This window comes from Rattus rattus, chromosome 9, assembly GCF_011064425.1.
Source record: "Rattus rattus isolate New Zealand chromosome 9, Rrattus_CSIRO_v1, whole genome shotgun sequence".
NCBI classification, from domain to species: Eukaryota; Metazoa; Chordata; class Mammalia; order Rodentia; family Muridae; genus Rattus; species Rattus rattus.
The window spans coordinates 3,352,106-3,374,150 of NC_046162.1; the positions used below are offsets into that span (position 1 = coordinate 3,352,106).

The 22,045-nt window shown below is 45.8% G+C and overlaps 1 protein-coding gene and 1 non-coding gene across 2 annotated transcripts; one reads left to right on the forward strand and one right to left on the reverse strand.

The window, feature by feature from the left end:
- Positions 1-315: 315 nt before the first annotated feature.
- Positions 316-3,918, reverse strand: Nme4 (NME/NM23 nucleoside diphosphate kinase 4). Its single transcript, XM_032912536.1, has 5 exons — positions 3,821-3,918; positions 2,577-2,710; positions 2,318-2,419; positions 2,072-2,184; positions 316-727 (listed from the first exon to the last, which is right to left on the reverse strand). Exons 1-5 carry the CDS (start codon positions 3,903-3,905, stop codon positions 604-606), a joined length of 558 nt encoding a protein of 185 aa, XP_032768427.1. The 5' UTR covers positions 3,906-3,918; the 3' UTR covers positions 316-603.
- A 2,205-nt stretch (positions 3,919-6,123) lies between these two features.
- On the forward strand, positions 6,124-6,254 carry LOC116910690. The gene has a single exon (XR_004389219.1). It is a non-coding gene; the product is annotated as a small nucleolar RNA SNORA18 (small nucleolar RNA).
- The last annotated feature ends 15,791 nt before the right edge of the window (positions 6,255-22,045 follow it).

Genomic DNA, 22,045 nt, shown 5'->3' on the forward strand with positions numbered 1-22,045 from the left:
CGTAACCCCACACCTAGTGCCCCCTATTCCCAGGGGTTCGGGGGCAGGGATGACAGGGTATATAAGAGGTAGGTTAACTGAAAGCAGGATTCCACCAGGCTCGTTGTCACTGGGTGGGGGGACTCAGCTGTTCCGAGGTCACTCATGCTTCTGTGGCGAATTTCCCATCCACGTTCCCATAAGCCATTCCAATGAACTCATGGGTTCGCCAACTGGGAATGGTGGGAACTGTTACTCTGCTCTGTAATTGGTGCCCTACCAGAGGGTGGGGAAAGGTCACACAAAGCTGAGACAGCAGAAAGAGTAAGTAGACCATTTCCACTTTAAGCATAAAATTTTAATGTCTGTCCTTTGAGGCAGGCGAGGTCACCTTTGGCAATGCCCCAAAGGTTGCCGGGCACTTTTGTGCACAGGATAAGGTCCAATATTTGTGCTGGCTTAGGATACAAAAAGGCACATAAAGTTGCGGCTTAGACTCCCCTGGGCTGGCGTTGGACAGAAGGGGAGCAGGGAATGGTTTGGGGACATGGGAAACATGTGGGCTTGAGTTCTTGTTGCCAGAGGTAGTTGGTAGTTGATGGGCAGACCCTCAAGTGCAAACTCTCAGGCAGGGTAGCAGCTGCTGTGGTGACCACCGTCTGCCCAGTTCAATAGTTCGCTGCTCTGAAACCATAGCTCGATCTCCCTCTGGGCCCCGTCCACGGAATCGCTAGCATGAATGACATTCCTGCGAGAGATGGGAATGGTGAGGTAACTTGCCTCTAGCCTGCTGCCCTCTGTCAGGGGAGCAAGGTGACTGTATGGAAGAGAGACGTTCTAGAGCTGGTTACGGTGCTACATGCCTATATATAACGCAGCGCTGAAGAAGCAGAGATTGGTTGCAGGATTGCCTTTAGTTCATGGCCAGTCAGGATTACAGAGGGAGACCCTGTCTTAGAAAGGAAGAGAGGGGCTGACAGGTGGCACAGCAGCTAAGAGCACATCCTGCTCCTGCAGAGAACCTGACCTCGGTTCCCAGCACTCAAATACTGTGGTTCACAACGACCTGTAACGCCGGCTCCTGGGCATCTAGCGCCCTCTTCTGGCTCCCACAGGCACTACAGGCATATGCACACACAATTAAAAAAGAAATAAAAATAAATAAATAAAAGGGAGACCAGAGCTAGAGATGAAGCTCAGTTGGTAGAGTGCTTGCTTGCCTAGCACGCACAGAGCCCTGATTTTGCTCTCCAGCGCCATAATCTAGTACTTGGGAGGCAGAGGCAGGGGAAGTACATATTTATGGCTATGCTCAGTAATATAATTAGTTTGAGAACAGCCTAGATAGAATACATGAGATCCTATCTGAAAAACAAAACAAAACAAAACAAAAAAAAACAAAAAAACAAAAACAAAAACAAAAAACTAAGGGAGGAGGAAGGAGAAAGGGTGGGAAGCAACAGGGGCTGGACATTTCCATCTCTCCTGGCCTTAGTTTCTTCCAAGCTCAGAGGCCAGCCTACAGAGCAACTTCTGAGAGCTGCCTCTCCCTACCAGGTATCGGAGATGACCCTCATGGTTGGCGACCAAAACAGAATACTAAAGAGCCAGGAAAAAGTGGTTTTAGTCAGGCACGGAAGCCTACTGTAAGCTCAAAACTCAGGCAGTAGAAGCAAGAGGATAAGGAGTTCAAGACAACCTGGACTACACAATACGCTCAGAGCTAGTCTGGCCTACCTGAGAACATATCTCGAAAAAAAAAAATTGTCTTTTCTTTCAGCCTAGCAAGATACCAACTTCTCAAGGACCTTCCTTCCTTCCTTCCTTTCTTCCTTCCTTTCTCTCTTTTCCTCCCTCTTTCTTCCTTCCTTTCTTTCTTTCTTTCTTTCTTTCTTTCTTTTCTTTTCTTTCTTTTTTTGTGACAGGGTTTCCCTGGCTGTCCTGGAACTCCCTGTGTGATCAGTCTGTCCTCAAACTCACAGAGATCCTGCCTCCTGAGTGCTGGGATTAAAAGCTTGTGTTACCACCACCTGACAAATTCTGACCTTCTTTACCCCACATGGGGAGACTAAAGGTGTCAGGGTCTCCATACCTGCTGATGTGAACACTGAAGTCGCCCCTGATTGTCCCAGGGGCTGCCTCTGTTGAGTCCGTGTGTCCTATCATGGCCCTTGAGATGTGGACCACATTGTGGCCTTCCCAGACCTGCGTCACAGATACAGAGGTTCCTGCGTGAGAAGCTGGTGATCCCAGGTGCTCTGAGCTCAATCCAAGCCCTTTCCTTTGCTTGGGGGAGGACACCCCAAACCCCTGTTCCATTGCCCCTGTCCTGCTGTACCATGGCCACCACTGGCCCGGAGCTCATGTAGCTGATGAGGGCTGGGTAGAATGGCTTCCTCTGTAGGTCCCGGTAGTGCTCAGCAAGGATGCTCTCTGGTGCCTGTGTGGAAAGACCGGTGAGACCAACCCTTGGAGAATAAACCCCCAATTGGTGTTCTGGGTTTGGGGGCACCTTTCAGACACAACTACATAATCTAGCTCCCACAAAGGTTACCTCCCAACCCTTGCAACAGAAGCCAGTCCTAAGAGACGGATACCTGCAACATCTTCATCCCCACCAGCTTGAAGCCCCGCCTCTCAAAGCGGTGTATCACAGTCCCCACTAGCCTCCTCTGTACCCCATCTGGCTTCACAGCAACCAGGGTCCGCTCTTGGGGCCAGGGGGGCCCTCCTGTAGAAAAGGACAAGTCGGGTGTGAGGACGCTCCATATTTTCAGGTCTCCCACACCTAGATCCCTGACAGAGCTCAGACATCACAGGACTGGAAATTGCCTGCTACGATACAGTAGCAGAAGCTGCCCAAGGTGGAGATGGTCTCCCTGAAAAGGCTCAGATAACTTAGGGGCCAGAGAGGCCTGGTGATCCCCCCACCCCCGAACCCCACCATGTCGTGCCTCACATGACTCCAGGTACCAGTGTGAGCCCAGGCCTGCCCACAGGGACTTATCCTTTGGGTGTGGAGAAACATTGGAACCAAGGAGTGTTAGTGTACGATGTCTAGGCGGGCTGAGTGCTGGGGACCAAGGAATTGAGAAGGACAAGGAGAGAGGATGATTCACACCTTAGGAAAGGAACTTAGCTTCGAGGCTGGCCCTGGGGAGAACACTTAAGGGAGTCTGCAGTTGCCAAGCTCCTGCTTCGGCCAGGGCATTAAGGGTCTTCTCCAAGACCAAATGCTACTTCTGACAGTCCTAGCCCCTGGTTGTCTCACAAAATGTACCAAGTTAGGAGAAACACCAAGTTAAGAGAGGAGGGATCAGCCTCTATCCTCAGGTCACAATGGATGCCCACTAAGACTCAACAGGCTGAAAAAAAGGAGGGGCGTCTCCCAAACTTGCAAGTTCCCCAAGTGACAGGAGACCCAGGGTAGCCCCAGAACGCTGATGCCTGCTGGTCTGTGCCTTGTTGAGACTATTCAATTTCCAAGGTTCATGAAAGGAACACCGGTTATCTGGCTCTCAGAAAGCGTTCCATAAATGGATAGCAAGGGCCGAGACCCCAGGAAATGGCGGGGTTGTCTTAGGCCTGCTCTGGCTCAGGTTTCAATACCCTGGCAACAACCGTTCCATGGGGAGAACGTGACCCCACAGCTTTAGGAGTCACGCGTCTGCTACTCTCCCCGCTCAGGCTCTAGTTTCTGCTGAAAGCCCTGGCCCTTGGCTACTGAGGGTTGTACTTGCACAGTCCTCCGGGACAAGACCAAGCCTTTGGCTGCCACACGTGCGCAAACAAAGGCCGAGTGGCCGCCATCCGCCCAGTTCCCCACCGGCACAGGACTCACCGGAACTGGGGCGAACCAGCAGGCACTGAAAGCGTGGCCCGCACAACAGCGCCCGCAGCGCGGCGCGATCGAACAGGCAGCCCATGGTGCGGGCTGGCGCGGAGCTGCACGCAGCGCGCAGAGGGCAGTGGGCGGTGCCACGCATCAACCCGCCCCGCCCTGCCTCCACCCCAAGGGGCCCACTGGGGCCCCCTCACCTTGTCCCCTGGAGCTGGTGGGGCCTTCTAACACTAATCTCCATTAAAATCAGGGTGCAGCTCAGGGACGGAGCGCTTGACTGTCAGGCGTTCCATGGAGAAAACGTGACCCCATAGCTTGACCCCATACTTGGGCTCGACCAACTCCAGTACTGCAGGGAAAAAAGTTAATGAAGAAATAATTTATAGACACACACACACACACACACACACACACACACACACACACACACACACACACCACAGTCAAATATTATTATCTACTTTATAGAGGAGTAGCCATCGCAAATACCAACTGGCTCTAACTAGGTTTGACAGTTGGACTGTTTGTCAGTTCTGTTACTACATCTTTAATTTTCAACTTATTTATTTATTGGAATTTTTAAAATTTTGTTTAAACATCTCTCTCTAGACTAAAAATTTTTTTTAATTTACTAGCAGGGTGGTCAGAAGGTAGAGGCAAGCTCTCTGAGGAATTCTTTCTCAACCCACCCCCAAAGAAAAATGATTTACATTGAACAGTTGTGAGCTGTCCAGGATGGGTGCCAGAAACCAAAAGCAGATCCTCTGGAAGAGCAGCACTGCCCTCTTAACCCCTCAGCCATCTCTCCAGCCTCACCTGTGTACCACAGGTGGGAGCTGGGAATTGTTTTGTTTGCCTTTATGACAAAGGTGTAATCCTTGCTGCTGTACCTGCTTTCCATATGTAGGAGAGGCTGGGTTGGAACTCATGGCCTTCGTGCCTCCCCTGTCCCTAGTGCTGGGATGAGAGGAATGCTCTCCCAGACAAGACTCAAATTATGTATTCATTTAACATTTATTTTATTATTTCATGGAATAGACTCTCACAATCTGTGTGAACTGGAAAAAATACTCTGCTAGGACTAGGGAGGTGGTCCAGGTCTTAAGAGACCTGGCTGCCCTTCAGAGGCCCATGCTTTGGTTCCCAGAACCCACACAGTAGCTCACAACCATTTCTAACTCCAGACCTAGGGGATATAACAACTTCCTCTGAGCGCATCAGGTGCCAGGCACACAGGCGGTGCCCAGGGAAAGCTACACAGGGAAAATGCCCATACAACATGGACTAATTAAATGAAATTAAAGAAAAAATTCTGTTCTAGTCAGCCAAGGCTATAACTATGGCTGAGGGAGAATTGCAGGTTCAAGACCTGCCTGGACGGGAATTTGTCTTTAAGACTTTAAATTTAATTCCAGCCCTTGGGGGGAGGGGGTGGAGAACAGGGAGGAGAGATGAGGCCTCTCTCTAGTGCTTAGGTTGACTCCAACTCCTGGGTTCAAACTCTCTTCTTGCTTCAGCCTCTGGCTTACACTACCCTTGCCTCTCTCTCTGCCTTTAATTTTAGTACTTAGACCGTTAATATTTCAGTGTTATTGATAGGGATTTAGGTATATTTATTTAGTTAGTTTTTTATTTTGTTTCTGTTGTTGTTGTTGTAAGACAGAGCCTCATGTATCCCAGCTGTTTATTCTCATGTGTCTTTTTCTTCCTTTCTTCTTTTTTTTTTTTTTTTTTTTTTCAGATAGGTTCTAATGGCGTAGTTGGCCCAGAACTAGCTATGTAAACCAGGCTGGTCTTGAACTCACAGAGTTCTAATTTTTTTTTTTTTTCTCTTCTTTTTCGGAGACTGAGGACCCAACCCAGGGGCCTTGAGCTTGCTAGGCAGCGCTCTTCCACTGAGCTAAATCCCCAACCCCTCAGAGTTCTATTTAAATACCAGGATTAAAAGCATTGCCAGGGGCTGGAGAGATGGCTCAGTGGTTAAGAGCACCGACTGCTCTTCCCGAGGTCCTGAGTTCAAATCCCAGCAACCACATGGTGGCTCACAACCATCTGTAAAGAGATCCGATGCCCTCTTCTGGTGTATCTGAAGACAGCTACAGTGTAATTATATATAATAAATGAATAAATCTTAAAAAAAAAAAAAAAAAAAAGAGCATTGACTGCTCTTCCAGAGTCCTGAGTTCAATTCCCAGCAACCACATGATGGCTCACAACCATCTATAACAGATTCTGGTGTATCTGAAGACAGCTACAATGTACTCATATATACTAAATAAATAAAAGTATTAAAAAAAAAATGCTTTGAGGTCTATCCCGATGGGGCTTCCTTAGTAGCCACACATCGTTGGAAACGCCTCATATAGTAACTTGTGGTTTTGCTTGACTCGCAGGACTGTGTGTTAGGTCTGTGGGAAGGAACTACAAGACAGCTAACAAAGTACAAAACTGATGTGCAATTTTGGTTTTGTTTCTAGAAGCACTGGCATTTCCTTCATAAAGATTAGGATTCTGAGTGTTAGGAATGGATATGAAAGACTCTACAGAGATGTTGGGTGTCACAAGGGAAACCTACCTTAAAATGGTTTTTAAAGCTAGTTGCAGAAGGGTCCCTAAAGTAAATTGAAGAAATCCACAAATCTTCTGGCTAAGAACTTAAAAGTTGCCAATGAGAAAAGACAGATAAAAGAGGGCTAAAACGCACAACTGGATGCCCTTGAGAAAGGGCTATTTTCAGAGTGCCTGGATGGACAGCAAAGAAATCAAACCAACCACTTAAATAAAAATTTATTGACAATAAATAATTTTATACATTAAAAAAGAACCCTTAACACAAAAAAAAAAAAAAAAATGCATTGCCAGGGCTGGTTAAGAGCCCTGGCTGCTCTTTCTGCGTTCAATTCCCAACAACCACAAGGTGGCTCACGACTATTCTACAATGGGATCTGATGCCCTCTTATGGCATGCAGATGTACATTCAAATAGAGGACTCAAACATAAAGTAAATTTTTTTTTGGGGGGGGTTCTTTTTTTCGGAGCTGGGGACCGAACCCAGGGCCTTGCGCTTCATAGGCAAGCGCTCTACCACTGAGCTAAATCCCCAACCCGGGGGTTTTGGTTTTTGTTTGTTGTTTTTTCTTTTCTTTTTTTTTCCGGAGCTGGGGACCGAACCCACGGCCTTGCGCTTGCTAGGCAAGCGCTCTACCACTAAGCCAAATCCCCAACCCCGGTTTGGCTTTTTCAAGACGGGATTTCTCTGTGTAGCCCTGGCGGTCTTGGAATTCGCTCCGTAGACCAGGTGCCTCTGCCTCCAGAGTGCTGCAGTTAAAGGCTTGCCTGGCCACTGCCCTGCTAACAGCACACTCCTTTAATCCCAACACCCAAGAGGCAGAGGCAGGCGGATCTCTAATTTTGAGCCCAGCCTGGTGTACAGAGCGAGTTCCAGGACAGCCAGAGCTACATCGAGAAAACCTGTGTTAGGAAAAAAAAAAGCTCTCTTCCGGGGACGGTGCTTAGAGGCACTGAGGACGGTCCAGCGTTTGAAATACCATCGCAGGCTTTCCTCCAATACAGTCTCTAAAAAAACCTAGGCTGTCTCGAACCCTGGCAACAGGATTGTTTACCTTTACACCAAGAAGGGTGGGAAAGCACCTAAATCCGCATGTGGCAGATGCCCAGGCAGACTGCGAGGGGTTCGTGCTGTGTGAGACCCAAAGTCCTTATGAAATTGTCTAAGGCAAAGAAGCACGTCAGGGCCTATAGTGGCTCCACGTGTACCATGTGTCCATGACAGATCAAGCGGGCTTTCCTTACTGAGGAGCAGAAAATCGTTGTCAAAGTGTTGAAGGCACAAGCACAGAGTCAGAGAGCAAAATAAATGTGCAACTTTTTTAAGTAATAAAAGTAAAAGCTTGGCAAAACAAAAACAAAAACAAAACATAATAAAGAAATAAAGGGAAAAAAGGCATTGCCACCACACTCAGCTGCGTTTCTATTTAATTTATTCATAGAGTGTACGTGTAGTGTAAGCACATGTGTATGAGTGTGTATGTGATGTATGTACATGTAGCAGATGCACATGTATGTATGTGACATGTGTGTATGAGTATGTGTAGTCTATTCATATGTATATATGTGTGTGATATTTATATGTGTGTATGAGTATGCATGTGTGATATATATGTGCATGTGTATGACTGTGTAGTGTGTGCACATGTGTATATGTGTGTAATATATGTGTGTATGAGCATATATAAGTGTGTGTGGCATAGGTACATGTGTATGAGCCTGTATGTGACGTGTTCACGTGTATGAATGTGTATGTGTAGTGTATTCACATGTGTATATGTGTGATATGTATGTGTATGAGTGTGCATATATGATGTATACACATGTATATGTGCGTGATATATGCACATGTATATGTGTAATGTATGCACATGTGTATATGTGTCTAATATATGTGTGTATATGAGTGTGTGTGTGTGTGTGATGTAGGCACATGTGTATGAGTGTGTATGTCTCTGCACAAAGGCCAGAAGTCATTGGTTGGGCTGGAAAGATGGCTCAGTGGTTAAGAGCACTGACTGCTCTTCCAGAGGTCCTGAGTTCAAATCCTGGCAACCACATGGTGGCTCACAACCATCTGTAATGGGATCTGATGCCATCTTCTGGTGTGTCTGAATAAATAAACAAATTTTAAAAATTAAAAAAGAAATACTGGGGGTTGGGGATTTAGCTCAGTGGTAGAGCGCTTGCCTAGCAAATGCAAGGCCCTGGGTCCGGTCCCCAGCTCCGAAAAAAAAAAAAAAAAAAAAGAAATACTGGAGTTTCTTGTGAAGAAGAAGAAGAAGAAGAAGAAGAAGAAGAAGAAGAAGAAGAAGAAGAAGAAGAAGAAGAAGAAGAAGAAGAAGAAGAAGAAGAAGAAGAAGAAGAAGAAGAAGAAGAAGAAGAAGAAGTAGAAGAAGAAGAAGCAGAAGGAGAAGAAGAAGAAGAAGAAGAAGAAGAAGAAGAAGAAGAAGAAGAAGAAGAAGAAGAAGAAGAAGAAGAAGAAGAAGAAGAAGTCGTCGTCACTGGTCATCCTTCTCCATCACTTTCACCTTATTCTCTGGGGTAGAGTATCTCCCAGACCCTTGAGCTCTTGTTCCTTTCAGAAGCTGGCAGTGAGCAGGTCCTTCAATCCTCTCTATTCTCAGTATGGCTGGTGTTACAGTCCTTCCCTGGCCCATCCCTGGGTGCTGGGATCCAGACTCAGTGCAGCACGTGCCCTTAAGCATGGAGGCAGATCTCCAGCATCTGTTGTTCCGATTGTTGCTGTTCGGACAGGATTCCTTGTAGCCTAAGCTGTCCTCGAACTCATCATGTAGATAAACCGATTCTCCTCCACCTCCAATGTGCTGGCTGGCATTCCAAGCATGGGTCACTACACCAAGTCCGTGCCTTGCTGAAGTTTAAACCCAGTGCCTGAGCATGCTAGACAAGTTTTCTACCACCCCCAGATGAATGCGTTTATTTATTTTAACCTGTAGGTTACCCTGACAGCCCTTGATTTTAAAATCTTCCCAAGTATTGGGAGAGCTGGCTTTGTAACACCAGGCAGGGCTCTGCACTGATTCTTTTTTTTTTTTTTTTCTTTTTCCTTTTCCTTTTTTTTTTCGGAGCTGGGGACCGAACCCAGGGCCTTGCGTTTGCTAGGCAAGCACTCTACCACTGAGCTAAATCCCCAACCCCCCCCTTTTTTTTTAAAGATTTATTTATTTTATTATATATAAGTACACTGTAGCTGTCTTCACACACCTGAAGAGGGCATCAGATCCCATTACAGATGGTTGTGAGCCACCATGTGGCTGCTGGGATTTGAACTCAGGACCTCTGGAAGAGCAGTCAGTGCTCTTAACCACTGAGCCATCTCTCCAGCCCTAAGAATTAATTATTTAATGTATGTGAGTACACTGTAGCTGCCTTCAGACACACCAGAAGAGGGCATCAGATCTCATTACAGATGGTTGTGAGCCACCATGTGGTTGTTGGGAATTGAACTCAGGACCTCGGGAAGAGCAGTCAGTGCTCTTAACCGCTGAGCCATCTCTCCAGCCATGATTCTTTTACTATTAATTTTATTATTTATTTATTTATTTATTTATTTATTTATTTATTTATTTATTTATTTATTTTTGGAGCTGAGGACCAAACCCAGGGCCTTGCGCTTGCTAGGCAAGCGCTCTACCACTGAGCTAAATCCCCAACCCCTATTATTAATTTTTTAGAAGATTTATTTATTTTATGAGTGTTCTATCTGCATGTACACCTGCAGGTCAGAAGAGAGCATCAGATCACATGATGGTTGTGAGCCACCATGTGGTTACTTTTAACCACTAAGCCATGTCTTCAGCTCTTTCATTGTTAATTATTACTATTACTTTTATTTTTTTATTCATGTGTATGTTTTGTACCTGCATGAGTTTGTGTACATCACACACATGTAGGTGTCCTAGGAGGCCAGAGGATATGAAGTTATGACTGCCACATAAGTACTGGATTCTAGGTCCACTGCCAGAACAGTAAATACTACTGATCCTTCCTTCCCTTTAGATTTATTTACCAGAAGAGAGCATCAGATCCCATTATAGATGGTTGTGAGCTATCATGTGGTTGCTGGGATTCTAAAGGTTAACTGGGCTGTTCGAATTGGTTAATTAATGCCTTTCTTCAAGTCTGAAAAATATAGGTATTTCAACCAATATTTTTTTCTGTCTCAATCTCTTTCCTATTCTCCTGGAATTCCTTTAGCCCTCTCCCTGCCCTGCTAAAGTTACTGCTGGAAGCATGTGGGAATGAGGGCTGCTTTCATGTAGAAGATCCAGGGTAGTCACTCCCACTTGCCGGGTTGGGTAACCTGCTGAGAGGCACCAAAGGGAGCCTTCAAGGCAAAGCACAGTGCTTGATGACCCCCTCCCTACATCGCTTGGAATGGGGCAAAGACACTGGCGCTGATCCAGCACAGATGGACCTTACCCCAGGCTCACCAGGGGCCAGAATGTTTACTTGAGGTTGATGGCCTGAACGTTTCATCTTCTGGTTCACTGGTGCCCAACATCCAAGACAAAATTTTTTTTTTTTTTGTCCACTTTGTGGTTAATCTTGTTAGTCAGTGTAATAGGATCACAAGTGATCTAAGAGACAAGCCCAGAAGTCTGGTCTGAGATCACAGCTAGGAAGTATTCACAGGGAAGACCCTCCCTCAGAAGACCTTCCCTCAAAAGACCCTCCCTCACAGTCGCAACAACATAGTTGGCTGGGGTGGGGCAAATATAAGGTCAGAGGCAAGAGCTGGGCTGTTTGCTGGGCCTTTCATTTTTAAATTTATTTATTTATTTTATGTATGTGAGTACACTGTAGCTGCCTTCAGACACACCAGAAGAGGGCATCTGATTCCATTACAGATGGTTGTGAGCCACCATGTGGTTGCTGGGACTTGAACTCAGGACCTCTGGAAGAGCAGTCAGAGCTCTTAATCACTGAGCCATCTCTCCAGCCCCTTGTTGGGCCTTTAATCACAGCACTTGGGAGGCAGAGGCAGATGGATCACTGAGTTTGAGGAGCAAGTTCTAAGACAGCCATGGCTACACAGAGAAACCCTGTCTCAGAAATCCAAAACCAAAAAAAAAAAAAAAAAAAAAAAAAAAAAAAAAAGCCAAAACTAACAAACAATCAAAAAAAAAAAAGACCCCGAAACACAAAAAGCAAACCCCTCCTGAAATTGTATATTGTTACAAATGGGAAGCAGTGGAGCCACGGCGATGGGAATTGATTACCTAGATGAACAAAGATGTCCAAATAGAGCTGAGATTAACCCAAAGTGAGCGGAAAGTGGAGAGTGCAGGGGAGGAGGGGCGGTGAGGCTCAGTGAGTAAAGCCTTTGCTGCCTGAGGATGCACCCTAAGGACCTGAGTTCAATCCTCAGCATCCACGCAAAGGTAGCAGGTGATGGCTGACGAGGTTGTGCAGTGGCCTCCACAAGTCTACTGTGCCAGGCACCAAACATGTCCACATCGTGTGTGTGCACGCACACCATGAAGGTGGTGATGATGAATTAAGGGAAGGCTAAGCGTGTTGAGATACAGTTTTCATCTCAACACTCAGGGGAGACAGGTGAATGTCTGTGAGTTTGTGGCTGGTATGGTCTGCATAGTTAATCCCAGCCAGGGGTACACAGTGAGACCTTTTGAGAATGAGGAGAGGGAAAGATAGATAGATAGATAGATAGGTAGATAGATAGATAGATAGATAGATAGATAGATAGATAGATAAGGGGGAGAGTATCAATTCTCATTTAGCATACCAATCTTTAAGGTATTAGAATTTGGGGCTGGAGTGATGGCTCAGTGGTTGAGAGCACTGACTGCTCTTCCAGGGGTCCTGAGTTCAAATCCCAGCAACCACATGGTGGCTCACAACCATCTGTAATGGGATCTGGTGCCCTCTTCTGGTGTGTCTGAAGACAGCTACAGTATACTTACATAAAATAAATAAATAAATCTTTAAAAAAAATTTTAAAAAGGTATTAGAATTTGGCTCAGTGTGGCGTAATCCTCCTGCCTCAGTCTTCTAAGTGTGGGGATTGGAGGTAGGTACCGTCATACTCTGAGCTACTAACCACTTAGATGAGTCTAGACAATGACTGTGGAGGGAAAGGGCAAGGCAGCCCACAACTTCATGCTGAAATCCTTCCCCTATGTGACTAGCATCATGGGAACAGTGGCTGCTCTGGCAGAAGCAGAAGCAGAGGTGGATACAGAGTGCTGACTCACAGGCCCAGAGGCAGGAGTCCCTTTGCACAGGAGAAACTGCTGACCACGGTTGTGCTCAGATCACAAGCACTTTTAAATTTGGAACTTGCTCTTATTTCTTGTCAGTAAGCAAAACCTGCGTACCCAGAGAGATCTCCCCGGAAATGGGTGCTTTAAAAAAAAAAAAAAAATTTATGATGCCTTTTATTGGTCAGAGCACTTTGCCTGCACACATGTCTGTACACCACATGTGTGCCTGGTGCCTGAAGAAGTGGCGAGCCTCCATGTGGGTTCTGAGAATCACTAGGGAGTGCTTTGTAAGGAACAAGTGCTCTTTTTTTTTTTTTGGTTCTTTTTTCGGAGCTGGGGACCGAACCCAGGGCCTTGCGCTTCCTAGGTAAGCGCTCTACCACTGAGCTAAATCCCCAGCCCCCTTTTTTTTTTTTTTTTAAGATTTATTCATTTATTATATATAAGTACACTGTCGCTGTCTTCAGACACACCAGGAGAGGGCATCAGATCTCTTTACAGATGGTTGTGAGCCACCATGTGGTTGCTGGGGAATTGAACTCAGGACCTCTGGAAGAGTCATCGGGTGCTCTTAACCGCTGAGCCATCTCTCCAGGCCCCAAGAACAAGTGCTCTTAACCACTGAGTCAACTCCAGCCCCAAAATGAATGCTTTGAAGAGCTTCAGTAGGGAGGCTGGGGAGATGGGCTCAGGGGTTAGGAGCACTGACTGGCAGTTCTTTCAGAGGGCCTGGGTTTGGTTCCCAGCACCAACATGATAGTTCACAATCGCTTGTAGCTCCAGGTCCAGGGCAGCCAATATCCTCTTCTGGCATCTACTGTCACAGGCCCATAAGGGTGCACAGATATACATGTAGGCAAAATACCTGTACATGTAAAATAAAAGTAAGGAAAGAAGGAAAGGAAAAGAAGGAAGGAAAGGAAAGGAAAGGGAGGAGGGAAAGGAAGGCAGGAAGGAAAGGAAGGGAGAGGAAGGAAAGGAGAAGGAGGAAGGAGAGGAGAGGAAAAGAGGGGAGGAAAGGAAAGGGAGGAGGGAAAGGAAGGCAGGAAAGGAAAGGAAGGAAGGAAAGGAAGGAAAGGAAGGAAAGGGAGGAAGGAAATGAAGGAAGGAAAGGGAGGAGGGAAAGGAAGGCAGGAAGGAAAGGAAGAAAGGAAGGAAAGAAGGAAGGAAAGGAAGGAAGGAAAGGAAGGAAGGAAGGAAAGGAAGGAAGGAAAGGAAGGAAGGAAAGGGAGGAAGGGGAGCCGGGTGATGGCGGCAGCAACATCAGTGGTCCATGCTTTGAATCCCAGGATTCAGGAGGCAGAGGCAGGTAGATCTTTGAGTTTGAGGCCAGCCTGGTCTGTAGAGTGAGTTCCAGGAGAGCCAGGGCTACACAGAGAAACCCCGTCTCAAAAACAAAACAAATCAAAACAAAACAAAACAAAACAAACAAACAACAAAATCCCCAAAGAAACAAACAAAAAAAAAAGGACTGCAGTAGGTAGGTGTGGTGACACAGGATCAGAAGTTCAAGGTCATCCTTGTCTATACCGGGAGTTAGGAGATAGGTGGAGCTCTGTTAGACCTGCTTTTGATTTTTCCTTTCCTCTCCCTTCTCTTTCTTTCTCCTCCTTCCTCCCTGCCCTTCCCCCACCCACCCACCCCCACTCCCACCCCCACTCCCATCCCCACCCCCACCCCCACCCCCTCCCCAGACAAGGTCTCACTATAGCCCTGGCTGTCCTGGAACTCAACAGAGATCTAGATCAGCTCGCCTCAGTCTCCCAAGTGCTGGGACTAAAGCACTCATATACATGGCTACTTTTTTTTGTTTTGTTTTGTTTTTCTTTTCTTTTTTTTTGGAGCTGGGGACTGAACCCAGGGCCTTGCGCTTGCTAGGCAAGTGCTCTACCACTGAGCCAAATCCCCAACCCCATGGCTACGTTTTTTTAAAAACAGTGTTGCAGCAGAGTAGGGCATCCTCTGTGGTGGAATCTCCCCTGCATTCAGAGAAAAAAACTAGGGTCTGGAGAGGTAGCTCGGTGATTTAAGTGTTTGCTGTGTAACAGGAGTGTATCGTGTCTTTTGGCTAATTTGTGGGTTCTTTTTTCCAGCCGTCTCCACCCTTTTAATCCCCTAACCATGGATAGGAGAGAAAACAGGATAGAGAGGAAAGAAAAGAGCTTCCTGAGGGCTGGAGAGATGGCTCAGGGGTTAAGAGCACTGACTGCTCTTCCAGAGGTCCTGAGTTCAATTCCTAGCCACCACATGGTGGCTCACAACCAACCGTGATGGAATCCGATGTCCTATTCTGGAATATACATAAAAAAAGAGCTCTCTGAATAAAGTCACAAGTTGGAAAGATGTGGGATGATGTCACAGGTGAGGCAGGTACAAGATAGAATGAGGCCTGTCATTGGATGAGAAGGAAAGATGGGCTGGAGAAAAGTTTGAAGGAAGAGGAGGAGACAGGAATAGAAGAGACAGGAGGGAAGGAGAGTAGCTGCAGCAAGGAGGGACAGTACGGAAGCTGACATTAAGATTCCACTGGGTACTTTACAGGTTGTTATGAGCAGTCAGTGCTCTTAATCACTGAGCCATCTCTCCAGCCCCTGTTATGAATGCTCTTAATTGACGGATGTGTATTGATTGGGCTTTGTATGTTTAGGTGGGCAATTATATCTTATCAATTGGATCAAAGGTTATTGTGTTGTGTGTTCTTTCATGTGTAGCGATTTAAGTGTAAGGGAGTGTGGGATGGTTGGTCTGGGCCGCCACAGATTGGGATGTGTGTTTTAGACAAGAAATCTAGCAGATTATCTTGGGACAGCACAGTGCCAGACCTAGTGGGGGATAAAAGACAGCTTTTTATTTTTTATATATTTTTTTCTTTTTCTTTTTTTCAGAGCTGGGGACCGAACCCAGGGCCTTGTGCTTGCTAGGCAAGCGCTCTACCACTGAGCTAAATCCCCAACCCCTATTTTTTATATTTTTATAACAACAGAAAGGGGGTAATGTCATCTTTAGACTGCTTAGGGGCACTGAGTTCCTTGCAGTAACTTTGATCTTCACTGTCAGGATACCTAATTTCTTCTTGTTGTTTCTTCTTTCTGCAGGACTACTTAACAAACCATGACCAACGACAGTCAGCAAACAAACAACAAACAACAACCCCACCTCCCCAGGGCCTTAACATTTATACACTCTGAAAAGACCCCAGAATTCCAAATATCACACAATCACAGAAAACTGTCTGCAGCTGGCAAAATTGTGCCTCTGCTAGAGCGTGAACCAAATCGTAGTCAGCTGCTGGGGACAGTTTGAAGCAGCCCCGTATCCCACACCTGGGATTAAAATGAAAACATATTCCTCCTCCTCCTCTCCTTCCCCTTTCCCCTCCTCTCCCCCTCCCCCTCCCCTTCTCCCCCCCCTCCTCTACCATCACCACCACTACCACTACCAAGAAATAAGCCAGAGAGGAGCTTGAGAAATGGCTCAGTGGTTAAGAGCACTGACTGCTCTTCCAGAGGTCCTGAGTTCAATTCCCAGCAACCACATGGGTTGTAATGGGATCTGGGGCCCTCTTCTGGTGTGTCTGAAGACATCGACAGTGTATGCATATACATAAAATAAATAAATCTTTTAAAAAAATCTATTCTTTCAGTGTATATGCATTTCTGTGTGTGGTGTGTATATGTCACTGTTGAGTGTGTCTGTGTATCTGTGTGTGGTGTGTGTATGTATTCATTGTTGAGTGTGTCCGTGTATCTGTGTGTGTGGTGTGTGTATGTCACTGTTGATTGTGTCCGTGTATCTGTGTGTGTGGTGTGTGTATTCATTGTTGAGTGTGTCCGTGTATCTGTGTGTGGTATGTGTATATCATTGTTGAGTGTGTCTGTGTATCTGTGTGTGGTGTATGTATTCACTGTTGAGTGTGTCTGTGTATCTGTGTGTGGTGTGTGTATGTCATTGTTGAGTGTGTCTGTGTATCTGTGAGTGGGATATGTGTATGTCATTGTTGAGTGTGTCTGTGTATCTGTGAGTGGGATATGTGTATGTCATTGTTGAGTGTGTCTGTGTATCTGTGAGTGGGATATGTGTATGTCATTGTTGAGTGTGTCTGTGTATCTGTGAGTGGGATATGTGTATGTCATTGTTGAGTGTGTCTGTGTATCTGTGTGTGGTGTGTGTATGTCATTGTTGAGTGTGTCTGTGTATCTGTGTATGAGAGGGATGTGCAGGTGCCCTGGAAGGCAGAGGAATCTGCTCTTTTGGAGCTGGAGTCACAGATAGTTGTGAGCTGCCCAATGTGAGGTCTGGGACCTGAACTCTGGCCCTCTGCAATGGCAGTGTGTGCTCTTCTCCACTGAACCATCTCTGCAGCACACCATGAATGATTGTTTTTTTAAAGATTTATTTATTTTATGTATATGAGTACATTGTCGCTGTCCTCAGACACACCAGAAGAGGGCAACGGATACCATTACAGATGGTTGTGAGCCACCATTGTGGTTGCTGGGAATTGAACTCAGGTCCTCTGTCAGAGCAGTCAGTACTCTTAACCGATGAGCAGTCTCTCCAGCCCCATGAATGATTTTTTTTTCAGGTCTCAATATAGATGTTTTATTTTTATTTTGTTTTATTTTTTTTCTTTTCTTTTTTTCGGAGCTGGGGACCGAACCCAGGGCCTCACGCTTGCTATGCAAGCGCTCTGTCACTGAGCTAAATCCCCAACCCCTTTATTTTATATATTTTTTTAAAGATTTATTTATTTATTATGATTAAGAATACCAGAAGAGGGCACCAGATCCCATTACAGATGGTTGTGAGCCACCATGTGGTTGCTGGGATTTGAACTCAGGACCTTTGGAAGAGCACACAGTGCTCTTAACCGCTGAGCCATCTCTCCAGCCCCCTATTTTATATTTTTAACATAGAGAAATTATTATAGCAATTTACAACTTGCATAAAACAACTAACTGTGGGGTAATGAACCATCTCTACAACAAAATTCCAACACTTAAGGGTACAATGAATGATTTTAAGGCTTGTTTTTTCATTATGGAATATGTCCTTCACATTTTCCTCTGAGAAAATGATCTTTCCTTCCTGAACTTGTAGAAGGTAGTGGAATTTGGAAAAATAAATGTTTTAGTGTAACTAAGGTTCAGAATTTTTTTCTGTTTGGAAATAAAGTCTTATAACCCAGGGTGATCTCCCCCCCCCTCCCCCGAGCTGGGGACCGAACCCAGGGCCTTGCACTTGCTAGGCAATGCTCTACCACTGAGCTAAATCCCCAACCCCAACCCAGGGTGATCTTATTCTCAGCAATTCTCCTGCCTCAGCCCCCTATATTTATAGTACTATAATTACAGTACTAATTATAGTACTATATTATCTTGCTCAGCAAGGTTTAGAAATCTTATGCTGGTGAAGTAGAGTAAGGTTAACAAGACCAGTGATTAGATATTGATTTATTGACTTATTTAATGATTTACCCAAACGCGGTTGTACATCCATTTGCTGCTTCACTTGCTCTCTGAAGAATCCACTGGAGGAGTAGCTGAAACTATTGGTTACTGCTTTTAACATGTTGAGTGCCATGTATGCTTCTGCAAAAGAGCTCTTAATTACCAGCCCCATCTATAAAATGAGAACGGAAACCGGAGGTGGGGACGAGACCTTTTAGGAGCAGTCATGGCTTCCATCCACGTCTGTCGTCTGCTCTCTTCCACTCTCTTTGGTGTTGGGGTGCTTATCACAGAAGGATTCCCGCAACACTGACTGCGAACACTGAACATGAAACCTACACAGCCCTGGTTTACTTCTTTTTTTTTTTTTTTTTCCTTTTTTTCGGAGCTGGGGACCGAACCCAGGGCCTTGCGGTTGCTAGGCAAACGCTCTACCACTGAGCTAAATCCCCAACCCCTCTGGTCTACTTCTAACTCATTTTAACAAGTTGGGGTACTGGGGAAGGAGAGGGAAGATATCTGTCTGCCCTCCTTCCCTCCAGGTCTCACGGAATACAGCTTGGTGGCCTTGAACACACCCTCATCCCTTCGTGGGACAGTCGGGAGAGAAGGTCTTCACTTCCTTTCCTCTGCAGGGACTTGGAGGCATCCTTAAAATCAAAGCTCTATAGCACTTCGTCCTGTTATTTGGTTCAAGGTAAACTATAGAGGCCCTTCTATCCTCTCTCCCTCCTCCTTTCCTTCCCTCCTTTCTTTTGATACTGGGGGTTTTGTGCGTACAAGAGAGGAACATTATAACTTAGCACTAGATTGGAATCTTTTGTTGTTAAGCTTTTGAAATTTGTACCCAAAGCATGAGACTGAAGGGCACATTGTCCGAGAACAGATACTGTGCTAGGGACGGGGGGGGACCAAGGGTTTCTAGTCAGCCTGGAAGTAGGACAAATTCATGTTTTTCAGCAACTAGATCCTCCCAGTGTAGCAATCATTCCTCCAGAAGATCCACAGATAGACCTAAGAGCGTCACAGAAACTCAGAACGTGCCAGGTGTGGTGGTGTATACCTAGAACCCTGTAATGAGGGGTATGAGCCTGGGGTTGGGGGTTTGAGCTGGGGGTCAGTTGTCTAAAGGTTCTTCCCTGGGGGACAACTGTCCGGGGATTCAGGCTCTTCCCAAGAGGTGAATGAACAATTGGACACCAAGGACTAGAAGGAGCAGAGACTCAGAGAAAGCAAAAGCAGGTGACTGAAGCAGGCAGTGGGCACTCTTCAGGAGAGGTGGGGTCTCTGGAGGAGAGAGAGGCCTCATGGAGGATAACTGAGTACTGAGTGTTCCATGAGATGAGGGTGCTGTCTCCTCCTCTGGCCTCTCCTCTAACTCCCTATTCCCAAGGGACCCTCTCTCAGGGTAAAGTTAGACCTCTGTCTGAAGGTAAAAGGGCAGGGGCTGTGCGGGCTTCTCCAGGCCGGGTGTACTGGAAGTGTGGGTCCTGAGAGGGACAGCCTTCTTAGAGGTTGGAGGGTGGCAGATAAAAGTCCAGGGGCATGGTCATAGTAGGTTCCATGTGGACCACCGTTTGGTAATTTAATGGCCTCAGTGGGCTGAGGGATGAACCTGGCAACACAAGGACGAGACAAGGACAGAACTCAAGGGCCATAAAGAGTATAATCAGAAGTCCTGGGAGCCATGACAGCACAGCCTTTAATCCTAGCACTCGGAGGCAGAAGCAGATGGCTCTCTGGGAATTCGAGGCCAACCTGGTCTACAAATTGAGGTCCAGGACAGCCAGGGCTGTTATGCAGAGGAATCCTGTCTCAAAAAACTGAAAATAATTAATTAAATTAATAAATAAACAAATAAATAATGGGTCGAATTATTTTTCCTAAACACAAATTTTAAAATATTTTATAGAAAAGGCTCATATTTGATAATTCTTAGGTTTTCCACTATAATAAGGGTTAAGGAGCTCCTTTTTTTTTTTAAGATTTATTTATTTATTATATGTAAGTACACTGTAACTGTCTTCAGACACACCAGGAGAGGGAATCAGATCCCATTACAGATGGTTGTGAGCCACTATGTGGTCGCTGGGATTTGAACTCAGGACCTCTTAACCACTGAGCCATCTCTCCAGCCCAAGGGGCTCCTTTTTTTTTTTTTTTTTGGTTCTTTTTTTCGGAGCTGGGAACCGAACTCAGGGCCTTGCGCTTCCTAGGCAAGCGCTCTACCACTGAGCTAAATCCCCAACCCCTAGGGGGCTCCTTTTTTGACTCCTTGACTGTTACTGCCCAGTTTAGTGGTTAATCTCAGTGAGATTTCCATGTGATATAATCAGATCCAAGTTAGATCAGACTCCATCAGCCAAACCAAAGGGGTCCAAACATTGTAACCCTAGCACTCAGAAAGTTGAGGCAGGAAGATCAAGAATTTCAGCCCATCCTGGGCTTCATAGTGGGTTTTTTTTTTTTTCTTTTCTTTTTTTTTTTTTTTTTTTTTTTTTTCCCGGAGCTAAGGGTTTTTTTTTTTTTTTTTTTTTTTATTTGTTTTTTTTTTTTAAATTAAAAATTTTAGCCCCCCCAGGCCAAAAATTTTTTTTGGGTTTTTTTTTTTTTTTTTTTTTTTTTTTTTTTGGTTCTTTTTTTTTCGGAGCTGGGGACCGAACCCAGGGCCTTGCCTTCCTAGGTGGCGCTCTACCACTGAGCTAAATCCCCAGCCCCCCCCTGGGTTTTTTTTTTGTTTGTTGTTTTTTCAGATTTATTTTTTATGTTTATAGTGTTCTGTGTTCTGCTTGCATATATGCCTGCATGCCAGAAGAGGGCGCCAGATCTCATTATAGTTATGAGCCATCATGTGGTTGCTAGGAATTAACTGGAAGAGCAGCTGATGCTCGTAACCTCTGAGTCATCTCTCCAGCCCCAGTTCCCATCGAGGGAGTGTGTGTGTGTGTGTGTGTGTGTGTGTGTGTGTGTGTGTGTGTGTGTGTGTATGTGTATGTGTGTGTATGTGTGTGTGTGTTTTGACTTATTTTATATGTATGGCTGTTGCCTGAATATAGGTTTGTATACTATGTCTGTATGGTGCCAGATGAGGCTAGAAGAGAGTCACATCCCTTAGGATCTGGTACTTTTTACCTTGGCTTTGTTTCATTGACCTTGAGTTGCATTCTGGTCAGTCACACAGACAGGGTCATCACTAAGGAGCCTCTGTTTCCCCATTTCTTTCCCTACAAGGCTAACAGCCAAAAGAGCCATCGTCTTAAGCCTGTAGTCTCCTTGGATTCCAGAAACAGCAAGGCTTTGCAGGAGGGATCGACACACCCATTTCTGGACCCTCTTCCAAGTTTGCAAATTGAGGGGAATTCATGTGTCCTTTCAGGGTCCCCAGCTAAAGATGAACAGGGAGTGTTCCCCCCAAACAAGGTCAGCTGTTTATAATGGAAAACCTGCATTCTGAGTAGATAGTTCTGTTGGAATCAGATCAGTTCCACTAGGTGAAGACGGTGATTAACAGATCAGACAGCAATTAACAGCTTTTAAAAACGTTTTCATTTTTAATTACTTGTGGCTCACAAGGGCCTGCGGAAAGCAGAAGAAAGGGTTGGTTGGGGCCATCCGGATGAGAGTGCTGGAAACTGAAATTGTGTCCTTTGTGAGAGCAGCTCATGTTAGACACGGAGCCATTTCTCCAGCCCGGATTAACTCACCAGAAGACATTTCTGGACTGACACTGAGATAATGGGGGACCCACCCTTGGACTAGGATGGTTTAATTAGGTGTAACTATTGAACTCTTTATTCCTGAAGTTCACATCGGTGCCCTGAAAATGACCCTGGAGTCCCCGGACCCCTTCATCTGTTCTGATTAAATTGTCTTTGCTTTTCACCATTCCTCCTCCTCTTCTTCCTCCTCTCTCTCTCTTTCCCCTTCTTCTGGATACATGGTCTCACTGTGTAGCC